The sequence below is a fragment of the Coregonus clupeaformis genome, chromosome 6, assembly GCF_020615455.1.
Source record: "Coregonus clupeaformis isolate EN_2021a chromosome 6, ASM2061545v1, whole genome shotgun sequence".
NCBI classification, from domain to species: domain Eukaryota; kingdom Metazoa; phylum Chordata; class Actinopteri; order Salmoniformes; family Salmonidae; genus Coregonus; species Coregonus clupeaformis.
In genome coordinates this window covers 34560619-34573119 of record NC_059197.1, presented here as the reverse complement: position 1 = coordinate 34573119, position 12501 = coordinate 34560619, and the positions used below count along the sequence as shown (strand labels likewise).

The following is a 12501-nucleotide window of genomic DNA, read 5'->3' as shown; positions in this document are numbered from 1 at the left end:
TCCTGGTCAACCTGGGTACTCCTCTGGTGAAGGCCAACGACCCCGTGCTGAGTTTCTCCCTGCTGTTCTCCCTGGTGGTGACGTTCCTCTCCTCCATTGTCTTCCTGGGAGAGCCCCAGGCCTGGAGCTGCATGACCAGCCAGGTGGGCCTGGCCCTGGGGTTTGCCCTCTGCCTCTCCTCCATCATGGGTGGGTAGAAGTCTCTCTCTCTCTCTCTCTCTCTCTCTCTCTCTCTCTCTCTCTCTCTCTCTCTCTCTCTCTCTCTCTCTCTCTCTCTCTCTCTCTCTCTCTCTCTCTCTCTCTCCAAATCCAGACAATCCTTTAGCGGCTAGTCTAGCCCTTAAGGAATCATTGGCTGTAAGTGACATGATGGATACTCAGTGCCTACAGTAGAGTACAGCTCTTACCACATTGCTCACACAAACCTCCCCTTTAACCTTGATGATGTGTTGTTCTAGGTAAGGCTGCAGTCCTTATGCTCAGGGCCAGGGTTCTGAAGGCTGCCAGGTCCAAGGCCAAAGCCACTGCTAAGGCTGCAGCTCAGGCCGCCGCCGCTGACACCAGCCCTGACGTCATCGTCACCAAAGGCAACATCAACAACAACGATGCTGTAACCACTGGCAACGGCGACGTGGACTCTCTCCGTCCCGCCCACCAGAGGGTCCTGGCTGCCATAGCAACACTGATCCAGGCGGTGGCGTGCACGGTGTGGCTCATCATTATCCCACCGCACCCGGTCAAAAACAGGGCGGCGCAGAACATCAAGATCATCCTGGAGTGTGACCAGGGTTCTGTGGTCTTCATCTGCTGTGTCTTCGGCTACGACATCCTGCTGGCCCTGTTGGCCTTCATCTTCTCCTTCATGGCACGCAAACTGGAGGACCACTTCAGGTAGCTAGTCACCTTCATGGCACGCAAACTGGAGGACCACTTCAGGTAGCTAAGTCACCTTCATGGCATGCAAACTGGAGGACCACTTCAGGTAGCTAAGTCACCTTCATTTCACGTAAAAATGGAGGAGCCCTTCAGGTAGCTAGTCACCTTCATGGTTGTCTCCCATGCAAACTGGAGGACCACTTCAGGTAGCTAAGTCACCTTCATTTCACATAAAATGGAAGAGCCCTTCAGGTAGCTAGTCACCTTCATGGCATGCAAACTGGAGGACCACTTCAGGTAGCTAAGTCACCTTCATTTCACGTAAAAATGGAGGAGCCCTTCAGGTAGCTAGTCACCTTCATGGTTGTCTCCCATGCAAACTGGAGGACCACTTCAGGTAGCTAAGTCACCTTCATGGCATGCAAACTGGATGACTCCTTCAGGTAGCAAGTCACCTTCATGGTTGTCTCCCATGCAAACTGGAGGACCACTTCAGGTAGCTAAGTCACCTTCATGGCATGCAAACTGGATGACTCCTTCAGGTAGCAAGTCACCTTCATGGTTGTCTCCCATGCAAACTGGAGGACCACTTCAGGTAGCTAGTCACCTTCATGGCATGCAAACTGGATGACTCCTTCAGGTAGCTAGTCACCTTCATGGTTGTCTCCCATGCAAACTGGAGGACTCCTTCAGGTAGCTAGTGGACCTGGACGTTACTTAGCTTAGCATTTACAGTGGGGAAAAAAAGTATTTAGTCAGCCACCAATTGTGCAAGTTCTCCCACTTAAAAAGATGAGAGAGGCCTGTAATTTTCATCATAGGTACACGTCAACTATGACAGACAAAATGAGAAAAACAAATCCAGAAAATCACATTGTAGGATTTTTAATGAATTTATTTGCAAATTATGGTGGAAAATAAGTATTTGGTCAATAACAAAAGTTTCTCAATAATTTGTTATATACCCTTTGTTGGCAATGACACAGGTCAAACGTTTTCTGTAAGTCTTCACAAGGTTTTCATACACTGTTGCTGGTATTTTGGCCCATTCCTCCATGCAGATCTCCTCTAGAGCAGTGATGTTTTGGGGCTGTCGCTGGGCAACACAGACTTTCAACTCCCTCCAATGATTTTCTATGGGGTTGAGATCTGGAGACTGGCTAGGCCACTCCAGGACCTTGAAATGCTTCTTACGAAGCCACTCCTTCGTTGCCCGGGCGGTGTGTTTGGGATCATTGTCATGCTGAAAGACCCAGCCACATTTCATCTTCAATGCCCTTGCTGATGGAAGGAGGTTTTCACTCAAAATCTCACAATACATGGCCCCATTCATTCTTTCCTTTACACGGATCAGTCGTCCTGGTCCCTTTGCAGAAAAACAGCCCCAAAGCATGATGTTTCCACCCCCATGCTTCACAGTAGGTATGGTGTTCTTTGGATGCAACTCAGCATTCTTTGTCCTCCAAACACGACGAGTTGAGTTTTTACCAAAAAGTTATATTTTGGTTTCATCTGACCATATGACATTCTCCCAATCCTCTTCTGGATCATCCAAATGCACTCTAGCAAACTTCAGACGGGCCTGGACATGTACTGGCTTAAGCAGGGGGACACGTCTGGCACTGCAGGATTTGAGTCCCTGGCGGCGTAGTGTGTTACTGATGGTAGGCTTTGTTACTTTGGTCCCAGCTCTCTGCAGGTCATTCACTAGGTCCCCCCGTGTGGTTCTGGGATTTTTGCTCACCGTTCTTGTGATCATTTTGACCCCACGGGGTGAGATCTTGCGTGGAGCCCCTGATCGAGGGAGATTATCAGTGGTCTTGTATGTCTTCCATTTCCTAATAATTGCTCCCTCAGTTGATTTCTTCAAACCAAGCTGCTTACCTATTGCAGATTCAGTCTTCCCAGCCTGGTGCAGGTCTACAATTTTGTTTCTGGTGTCCTTTGACAGCTCTTTGGTCTTGGCCATAGTGGAGTTTGGAGTGTGACTGTTTGAGGTTGTGGACAGGTGTCTTTTATACTGATAACAAGTTCAAACAGGTGCCATTAATACAGGTAACGAGTGTAGGACAGAGGAGCCTCTTAAAGAAGAAGTTACAGGTCTGTGAGAGCCAGAAATCTTGCTTGTTTGTAGGTGACCAAATACTTATTTTCCACCATAATTTGCAAATAAATTCATTAAAAATCCTACAATGTGATTTTCTGGATTTTTTTTCTCTCAATTTGTCTGTCATAGTTGACGTGTACCTATGATGAAAATTACAGGCCTCTCTCATATTTTTAAGTGGGAGAACTTGCACAATTGGTGGCTGACTAAATACTTTTTTCCCCCACTGTACGTCATCTTATCCAGAGCGACTCACAAATTGGTGCATTCACCTTATGATAGCCAGTGGGACAACCACTTTACAACTTTTTTTATTTGATTTCTTAAAATAATTTTCGAATTTTTTTAATTTTCATTTGTTTTATATATATATATATTTGTTTTTTATTATTATTTTTATTTATTTTTTATGGGGGGGAGGGGGGTAGACGGATTACTTTTATACTATCCCAGGTATTCCTTAAAGAGGTAGGGTTTCAAGTGTCTCCGGAAGGTGGTAAGTGACTCCGCTGTCCTGGCGTCGTGAGGGTGCGAACAGTTTTGACTGGGCCAGAGGTGGAAGAACGCAATGCCCTCGTTTGGGTGTAGGTACTGATCAGAGCCTGAGGGTAAGGAGGTGCCGTTCCCCTCACAGCTCCGTAGCAGGTTAAAGACTTGGCTAGCTGTAGACTAGCAGCTGTCATAACCTTGCAACTTAACTTATCATAACATATCTTACCATTGCGTAACTTATGATAGCCTATCTAAGGGTGTTTTCACGTATAGTCCTCTTTAAATAACCAATCTCAGTCCTCTTTAAAGTGAACTCTGGGGTAAAAAAAAAAAGCTGAAAATCTCACATCTCTTTGTATTCACACTGCCCTTGCCTTTGAATGAGGACTCAACTCTTTTGCCAATTCACTTAAACTATTTTGTGGACCGAGTTCTCTTTGCATTCACACAGCTGTGTTTAGAAAGGAACCAATATCTTTTTCCAACATGCACTCTGGGTTTTTACAAAGTGCAGGACAAGCCATTAAATCAGAATACGTTATCGGACAGATAGATACACCTACTTACATTTTGGAAGTTAATAGATTGCATTTAGTTAAAATATGAGACATAATAATTGTAATCAGAAGATATTATTAATATGTACATTTTATTGCTAACAGAATAAACAGTAATAGAATAACTGCAGATTAAATAATGCTGTAATTGAAAATTGTCCACCCAAGGTAGGCTACTGCTCCTTTATGAGCTAGAATAGATGTTGTACCCTATGTTGTAATTCTCACCAAAATATATTGTCTTCTCACTATTCAAACCCCACAATCAATAAACTGCTTATGAAGCTCTCTTAGCCCATAGATCACATATTGCAAACAAATAATCTGAACTAAAAACACCACACATTTTGGAATTTCTGTGCGTCCTTGACAATCGCTAATCAGTATCCAAAAACAGCACACATTTTTGTGACGGTTTATGTCAGGGGAAACGGTGTTGCAGTAGTCTAGTGTGAGGGTTTATGGCAGGGGAAACGGTGTTGCAGTAGTCTAGTGTGAGGGTTTATGGCAGTGAGAACGTTGTTGCAGTAGTCTAGTGTGAGGGGTTATGGCAGGGGAAACGGTGTTGCAGTAGTCTAGTGTGAGGGGTTATGGCAGGGGAAACGGTGTTGCAGTAGTCTAGTGTGAGGGGTTATGACAGGGGAAACGGTGTTGCAGTAGTCTAGTGTGAGGGTTTATGGCAGGGGAAACGGTGTTGCAGTAGTCTAGTGTGAGGGGTTATGGCAGGGGAAACGGTGTTGCAGTAGTCTAGTGTGAGGGTTTATGACAGGGGAAACGGTGTTTCAGTAGTCTAGTGTGAGGGGTTATGACAGGGGAAACGGTGTTCCAGTAGTCTAGTGTGAGGGTTTATGGCAGGGGAAAACGGTGTTGCAGTAGTCTAGTGTGAGGGGTTATGGCAGGGGAAACAGTGTTGCAGTAGTCTAGTGTGAGGGGGTTATGGCAGGGGAAACGGTGTTGCAGTAGTCTAGTGTGAGGGTTTATGGCAGGGGAAACGGTGTTGCAGTAGTCTAGTGTGAGGGTTTATGGCAGGGGAAACAGTGTTGCAGTAGTCTAGTGTGAGGGTTTATGGCAGGGGAAACGGTGTTGCAGTAGTCTAGTGTGAGGGGTTATGACAGGGGAAACGGTGTTGTAGTAGTCTAGTGTGAGGGGTTATGGCAGGGGAAACGGTGTTGCAGTAGTCTAGTGTGAGGGGGTTATGGCAGGGGAAACGGTGTTGCAGTAGTCTAGTGTGTGGGGTTATGGCAGTAGTCTAGTGTGAGGGTTTATGGCAGGGGAAACGGTGTTGCAGTAGTCTAGCATGATGGGTTATGGCAGGGGAAACGGTGTTGCAGTAGTCTAGTGTGAGGGGTTATGGCAGGGGAAACGGTGTTGCAGTAGTCTAGTGTGAGGGGTTATGGCAGGGGAAACAGTGTTGCAGTAGTCTAGTGTGAGGGTTTATGGCAGGGGAAAACGGTGTTGCAGTAGTCTAGTGTGAGGGGTTATGGCAGTAGTCTAGTGTGAGGGGTTATGGCAGGGGAAACGGTGTTGCAGTAGTCTAGCATGATGGGTTATGGCAGGGGAAAGCGGTGTTGCAGTAGTCTAGTGTGAGGGGTTATGTCAGGGGAAACGGTGTTGCAGTAGTCTAGTGTGAGGGTTTATGGCAGGGGAAACGGTGTTGCAGTAGTCTAGCATGATGGGTTATGGCAGGGGAAAAGCGTGTTGCAGTAGTCTAGTGTGAGGGTTATGTCAGGGGAAACGGTGTGGCAGTAGTCTAGTGTGAGGGGTTATGGCAGGGGAAACAGTGTTGCAGTAGTCTAGTGTGAGGGGTTATGGCAGGGGAAACGGTGTTGCAGTAGTCTAGTGTGAGGGGTTATGGCAGGGGAAACGGTGTTGCAGTAGTCTAGTGTGAGGGGTTATGGCAGGGGAAACGGTGTTGCTGTAGTCTATTGTGAGGGGTTATGGCAGTAGTCTAGTGTGAGGGGTTATGGCAGGGGAAACGGTGTTACAGTAGTCTAGTGTGGGGGTTATGGCAGTAGTCTAGTGTGAGGGGTTATGGCAGGGGAAACGGTGTTGCAGTAGTCTAGTGTGAGGGGTTATGTCAGGGGAAACGGTGTTGCAGTAGTCTAGTGTGAGGGGTTATGTCAGGGGGAAACAGTGTTGCAGTAGTCTAGTGTGAGGGTTTATGACAGGGGAAACGGTGTTGCAGTAGTCTAGTGTGAGGGGTTATGGCAGGGGAAACGGTGTTGCAGTAGTCTAGTGTGAGGGTTTATGACAGGGGAAACGGTGTTGCAGTAGTCTAGTGTGATGGGTTATGTCAGGGGAAACGGTGTTGCAGTAGTCTAGTGTGAGGGGTTGTTGCAGGGGAAACGGTGTTGCAGTAGTCTAGTGTGAGGGTTTATGACAGGGGAAACGGTGTTGCAGTAGTCTAGTGTGAGGGGTTATGGCAGGGGAAACAGTGTTGCAGTAGTCTAGTGTGAGGGGGTTATGTCAGGGGAAACGGTGTTGCAGTAGTCTAGTGTGAGGGGTTTATGGCAGGGGAAACGGTGTTGCAGTAGTCTAGTGTGTGGGTTTATGTCAGGGGAAACGGTGTTGCAGTAGTCTAGTGTGAGGGTTTATGTCAGGGGGAAACGGTGTTGCAGTAGTCTAGTGTGATGGGTTATGTCAGGGGAAACGGTGTTGCAGTAGTCTAGTGTGTGGGTTTATGGCAGGGGAAACGGTGTTGCAGTAGTCTAGTGTGTGGGTTTATGGCAGGGGAAACGGTGTTGCAGTAGTCTAGTGTGATGGGTTATGGCAGGGGAAACGGTGTTGCAGTAGTCTAGTGTGAGGGGTTATGGCAGGGGAAACGGTGTTGCAGTAGTCTAGTGTGAGGGTTTATGGCAGGGGAAACGGTGTTGCAGTAGTCTAGTGTGAGGGGTTATGGCAGGGGAAACGGTGTTGCAGTAGTCTAGTGTGAGGGGTTATGGCAGGGGAAACGGTGTTGCAGTAGTCTAGTGTGAGGGGTTATGGCAGGGGAAACGGTGTTGCAGTAGTCTAGTGTGAGGGGTTATGGCAGTAGTCTAGTGTGAGGGTTTATGGCAGGGGAAACGGTGTTGCAGTAGTCTAGTGTGAGGGGTTATGGCAGTAGTCTAGTGTGAGGGTTTATGGCAGGGGAAACGGTGTTGCAGTAGTCTAGTGTGAGGGGTTATGGCAGGGGAAACGGTGTTGCAGTAGTCTAGTGTGATGGGTTATGTCAGGGGAAACGGTGTTGCAGTAGTCTAGTGTGAGGGTTTATGGCAGGGGAAACGGTGTTGCAGTAGTCTAGTGTGAGGGGTTATGGCAGGGGAAACGGTGTTGCAGTAGTCTAGTGTGAGGGGTTATGGCAGGGGAAACGGTGTTGCAGTAGTCTAGTGTGAGGGGTTTATGGCAGGGGAAACGGTGTTGCAGTAGTCTATTGTGAGGGGTTTATGGCAGGGGAAACGGTGTTGCAGTAGTCTAGTGTGAGGGGTTATGGCAGGGGAAACGGTGTTGCAGTAGTCTAGTGTGAGGGGTTATGGCAGGGGAAACGGTGTTGCTGTAGTCTATTGTGAGGGGTTATGGCAGTAGTCTAGTGTGAGGGGTTATGGCAGGGGAAACGGTGTTACAGTAGTCTAGTGTGGGGGGTTATGGCAGTAGTCTAGTGTGAGGGGTTATGGCAGGGGAAACGGTGTTGCAGTAGTCTAGTGTGAGGGGTTATGTCAGGGGAAACGGTGTTGCAGTAGTCTAGTGTGAGGGGTTATGTCAGGGGAAACAGTGTTGCAGTAGTCTAGTGTGAGGGGTTATGGCAGGGGAAACGGTGTTGCAGTAGTCTAGTGTGAGGGTTTATGACAGGGGAAACGGTGTTGCAGTAGTCTAGTGTGATGGGTTATGTCAGGGGAAACGGTGTTGCAGTAGTCTAGTGTGAGGGGTTGTTGCAGGGGAAACGGTGTTGCAGTAGTCTAGTGTGAGGGTTTATGACAGGGGAAACGGTGTTGCAGTAGTCTAGTGTGAGGGGTTATGGCAGGGGAAACAGTGTTGCAGTAGTCTAGTGTGAGGGGTTATGTCAGGGGAAACGGTGTTGCAGTAGTCTAGTGTGAGGGTTTATGGCAGGGGAAACGGTGTTGCAGTAGTCTAGTGTGTGGGTTTATGTCAGGGGAAACGGTGTTGCAGTAGTCTAGTGTGAGGGTTTATGTCAGGGGAAACGGTGTTGCAGTAGTCTAGTGTGATGGGTTATGTCAGGGGAAACGGTGTTGCAGTAGTCTAGTGTGTGGGTTTATGGCAGGGGAAACGGTGTTGCAGTAGTCTAGTGTGTGGGTTTATGGCAGGGGAAACGGTGTTGCAGTAGTCTAGTGTGATGGGTTATGGCAGGGGAAACGGTGTTGCAGTAGTCTAGTGTGAGGGGTTATGGCAGGGGAAACGGTGTTGCAGTAGTCTAGTGTGAGGGTTTATGGCAGGGGAAACGGTGTTGCAGTAGTCTAGTGTGAGGGGTTATGGCAGGGGAAACGGTGTTGCAGTAGTCTAGTGTGAGGGGTTATGGCAGGGGAAACGGTGTTGCAGTAGTCTAGTGTGAGGGGTTATGGCAGGGGAAACGGTGTTGCAGTAGTCTAGTGTGAGGGGTTATGGCAGTAGTCTAGTGTGAGGGTTTATGGCAGGGGAAACGGTGTTGCAGTAATCTAGTGTGAGGGGTTATGGCAGTAGTCTAGTGTGAGGGTTTATGGCAGGGGAAACGGTGTTGCAGTAGTCTAGTGTGAGGGGTTATGGCAGGGGAAACGGTGTTGCAGTAGTCTAGTGTGATGGGTTATGTCAGGGGAAACGGTGTTGCAGTAGTCTAGTGTGAGGGTTTATGGCAGGGGAAACGGTGTTGCAGTAGTCTAGTGTGAGGGGTTATGGCAGGGGAAACGGTGTTGCAGTAGTCTAGTGTGAGGGGTTATGGCAGGGGAAACGGTGATGCAGTAGTCTAGTGTGAGGGGTTTATGGCAGGGGAAACGGTGTTGCAGTAGTCTATTGTGAGGGGTTTATGGCAGGGGAAACAGTGTTGCAGTAGTCTAGTGTGAGGGGTTTATGGCAGGGGAAACGGTGTTGCAGTAGTCTATTGTGAGGGGTTGTTGCAGGGGAAACGGTGTTGCAGTAGTCTAGTGTGAGGGTTTATGGCAGGGGAAACGGTGTTGCAGTAGTCTAGTGTGAGGGGTTATGGCAGGGGAAACGGTGTTGCAGTAGTCTAGTGTGAGGGTTTATGGCAGGGGAAACGGTGTTGCAGTAGTCTAGTGTGAGGGTTTATGGCAGGGGAAACGGTGTTGCAGTAGTCTAGTGTGAGGGTTTATGGCAGGGGAAACGGTGTTGCAGTAGTCTAGTGTGAGGGGTTATGGCAGGGGAAACGGTGTTGCAGTAGTCTAGTGTGGGGGTTATGGCAGTAGTCTAGTGTGAGGGGTTATGGCAGGGGAAACAGTGTTGCAGTAGTCTTGTCTGAGCGGTTATGTCAGGGGAAACGGTGTTGCAGTAGTCTAGTGTGAGGGGTTATGGCAGGGGAAACGGTGTTGCAGTAGTCTAGTGTGAGGGGTTATGGCAGGGGAAACAGTGTTGCAGTAGTCTAGTGTGTGGTGCAGGAATAATGACAAGCAAACCTGGGGAGCTTTGCATTCACATTGTCCTAAAAAAGGGAACCGGACCACGGAATTCAAGCGATCCAAACTTAGAACCCCTCTCGAGATGGTCTCAGATCGATTCACTTCGGGGCCTCTTTTAAGGGGTCTGAGTGCCTTTGGAGTGTTCACACTCCTTTAAAAAAAATTAAGCGAACCGCACTGAGTTCACAAAAATTGTCTGAAAGGTCCAAGTGTGAAAACACCCTTAGAGTTGTCGCGCTCATTTGAATTTCCACTTTTTTAAATTGTTTGGGGTTTCTCGATTCCAGCGAGGCCAAGTGCTTGACCTTCGGCATGTTGGTGTTCTTCATCGTGTGGAGCTCCTTCGTCCCTGCCTACCTCAGTACACGTGGTAAGTTCATGGTGGCCGTGCAGATCTTTGCCATCCTGGCGTCCAGCTTCGGCCTGCTAGCCTGCATCTTCCTACCCAAGTGCTACGTCCTGCTGGTCAAGCCCGAGTACAACACAGAGGAAATTATGCAGACGCGTTCCAAGCCACGTGACGGGACCGGGACTGGGACCTCGGCCTCGCTTGCTACGGCGGCCACTGAAGTTGAAGCTACGACGGGCACCGTTGATAATTAGGGTTAGGGAGGGTGCACACGAACACACACACTATGGGCAGACACGAACACTCACCTGGAGGCACACTAGGGCCAGTGATACGTCGCACTAACTAGGGACGACGCAGCATTTCATTGTGGTGTCTGTCACTAGTTTCCTGTGATGTCATTATACTGCATGTCGTTTATTTTTACTAATGAGGGAAAAAAAGTATTTGATCCCCTGCTGATTTTGTACGTTTGCCCACCGACAAAGAAATGATGGTACGTTTATTTGAACAGGGAGAGACAGAATAACAACAACAAAAATCCAGAAAAACGCATGTCAAAAAAATTTATAAATTGATTTGCATTTTAATGAGGGAAATAAGTATTTGACCCCCTCTCAATCAGAAAGATTTCTGGCTCCCAGGTGTCTTTTATATACAGGTAACGAGCTGAGATTAGGAGCACACTCTTAAAGGGAGCGCTCCTAATCTCAGCTTGTTACCTGTGTAAAATACACCTGTCCACAGAAGCAATCAATCAATCAATCAGATTCCAAACTCTCCACCATGGCCAAGACCAAAGAGCTCTCCAAGGATGTCAGGGACAACATTGTAGACCTACACAAGGCTGGAATGGGCTACAAGACCATCGCCAAGCAGCTTGGTGAGAAGTCGACAATAGTTGGTGCGATTATTCGCAAATGTAAGAAACACAAAAGAACTGTCAATCTCCCTCGGCCTGGGGCTCCATGCAAGATCTCACCTCGTGGAGTTGCAATGATCATGAGAACGGTGAGGAATCAGCCCAGAACTACACGGGAGGATGTTGTCAATGATCTCAAGGCAGCTGGGACCATAGTCACCAAGAAAACAATTGGTAACACACTACGCCGTGAAGGACTGAAATCCTGCAGCGCCCGCAAGGTCCCCCTGCTCAAGAAAGCACATATACATGCCCATCTGAAGTTTGCCAATGAACATCTGAATGATTCAGAGGAGAACTGGGTGAAAGTGTTGTGGTCAGATGAGACCAAAATCGAGCTCTTTGGCATCAACTCGCCGTGTTTGGAGGAGGAGGAATGCTGCCTATGACCCCAAGAACACCATCCCCACCGTCAAACATGGAGGTGGAAACATTATGCTTTGGGGTTGTTTTTCTGCTAAGGGGACAGGACAACTTCACCGCATCAAAGGGACGATGGACGGGGCCATGTACCGTCAAATCTTGGGTAAGAACCTCCTATCCCTCAGCCAGGGCATTGAAAATGGGTCGTGGATGGGTATTCCAGCATGACAATGACCCAAAACACATGGCCAAGGCAACAAAGGAGTGGCTCAAGAAGAAGCACATTAAGGTCCTGGAGTGGCCTAGCCAGTCTCCAGACCTTAATCCCATACAATATCTGTGGAGGGAGCTGAAGGTTCGAGTTGCCAAACGTCAGCCTCGAAACATTAATGACTTGGAGAAGATCTGCAAAGAGGAGTGGGACAAAATCTACAACTACAAGAAACGTCTAACCTCTGTGATTGCCAACAAGGGTTTTGCCACCAAGTACTAAGTCATGTTTTGCAGAGGGGTCAAATACTTATTTCCCTCATTAAAATGCAAATCAATTCATAACATTTCTGACATGCGTTTTTCTGGATTTTTTTTATATTTATTCTGTCTCTCACTGTTCAAATAAACCTATCATTAAAATGATAGACTGATCATTTCTTTGTCAGTGGGCAAACGTACAAAATCAGCAGGGGATCAAATACTTTTTTCCCTCACTGTATACCAATGGAGTTCTCAGGGAGTAGAACTACAACCAAACACAGAGCTGCAACAAAGAGATATCTACACTAACATAACATGGATATATATGGTAGATGGATCCTTATGATAACTGTATATTACTTTGACTTTATAAATGCTGTCTTGATTTTTTATTAATTAGTTTGAGCCATATATTTTTTTTTTAAACAGTCTTTGCTGCGCTGGCTTGCTATGGTGGTAGAAATATGCTGTATTTGTGAGATCATTTGAGATGTCTCAGAAAGGTGGGCATACAAATGTATTTGTTGGCAAATGTTCACCTTTGTACTGTGAATTTAGAGGGATTGTCATTTAATTTGCCTTTATATCATATTTGTACAGGTACATCAATGTCTAATGTTTCTGTATAGGAATCTGCATAAGTAGGCTAGTGATCATTGGATCATCCCCACTGATTGGATCATCATCACCACTGACTGGATGGATCATCACCAATGATTGTAAATGCTTTTCATAGGGAAGTAAAGATGTATTGTTAACATTTA

General features: G+C 47.4%; 1 protein-coding gene across 1 annotated transcript in view; it reads left to right on the top strand.

The window, feature by feature from the left end:
- Positions 1–10408, top strand: part of LOC121568293 (vomeronasal type-2 receptor 1) — a 17220-nt gene extending 6812 nt beyond the window's left edge. Inside the window, exons 10-12 of the mRNA XM_041878849.2 lie at positions 1–189; positions 459–891; positions 9917–10408. The exon at positions 1–189 is cut by the window's left edge and continues 7 nt beyond it. Of these exons, the coding sequence (XP_041734783.2) occupies positions 1–189; positions 459–891; positions 9917–10232 (938 nt within the window). The 3' untranslated portion in view covers positions 10233–10408. The remainder of the gene's footprint in view (positions 190–458; positions 892–9916) is intronic.
- Positions 10409–12501: the final 2093 nt, after the last annotated feature.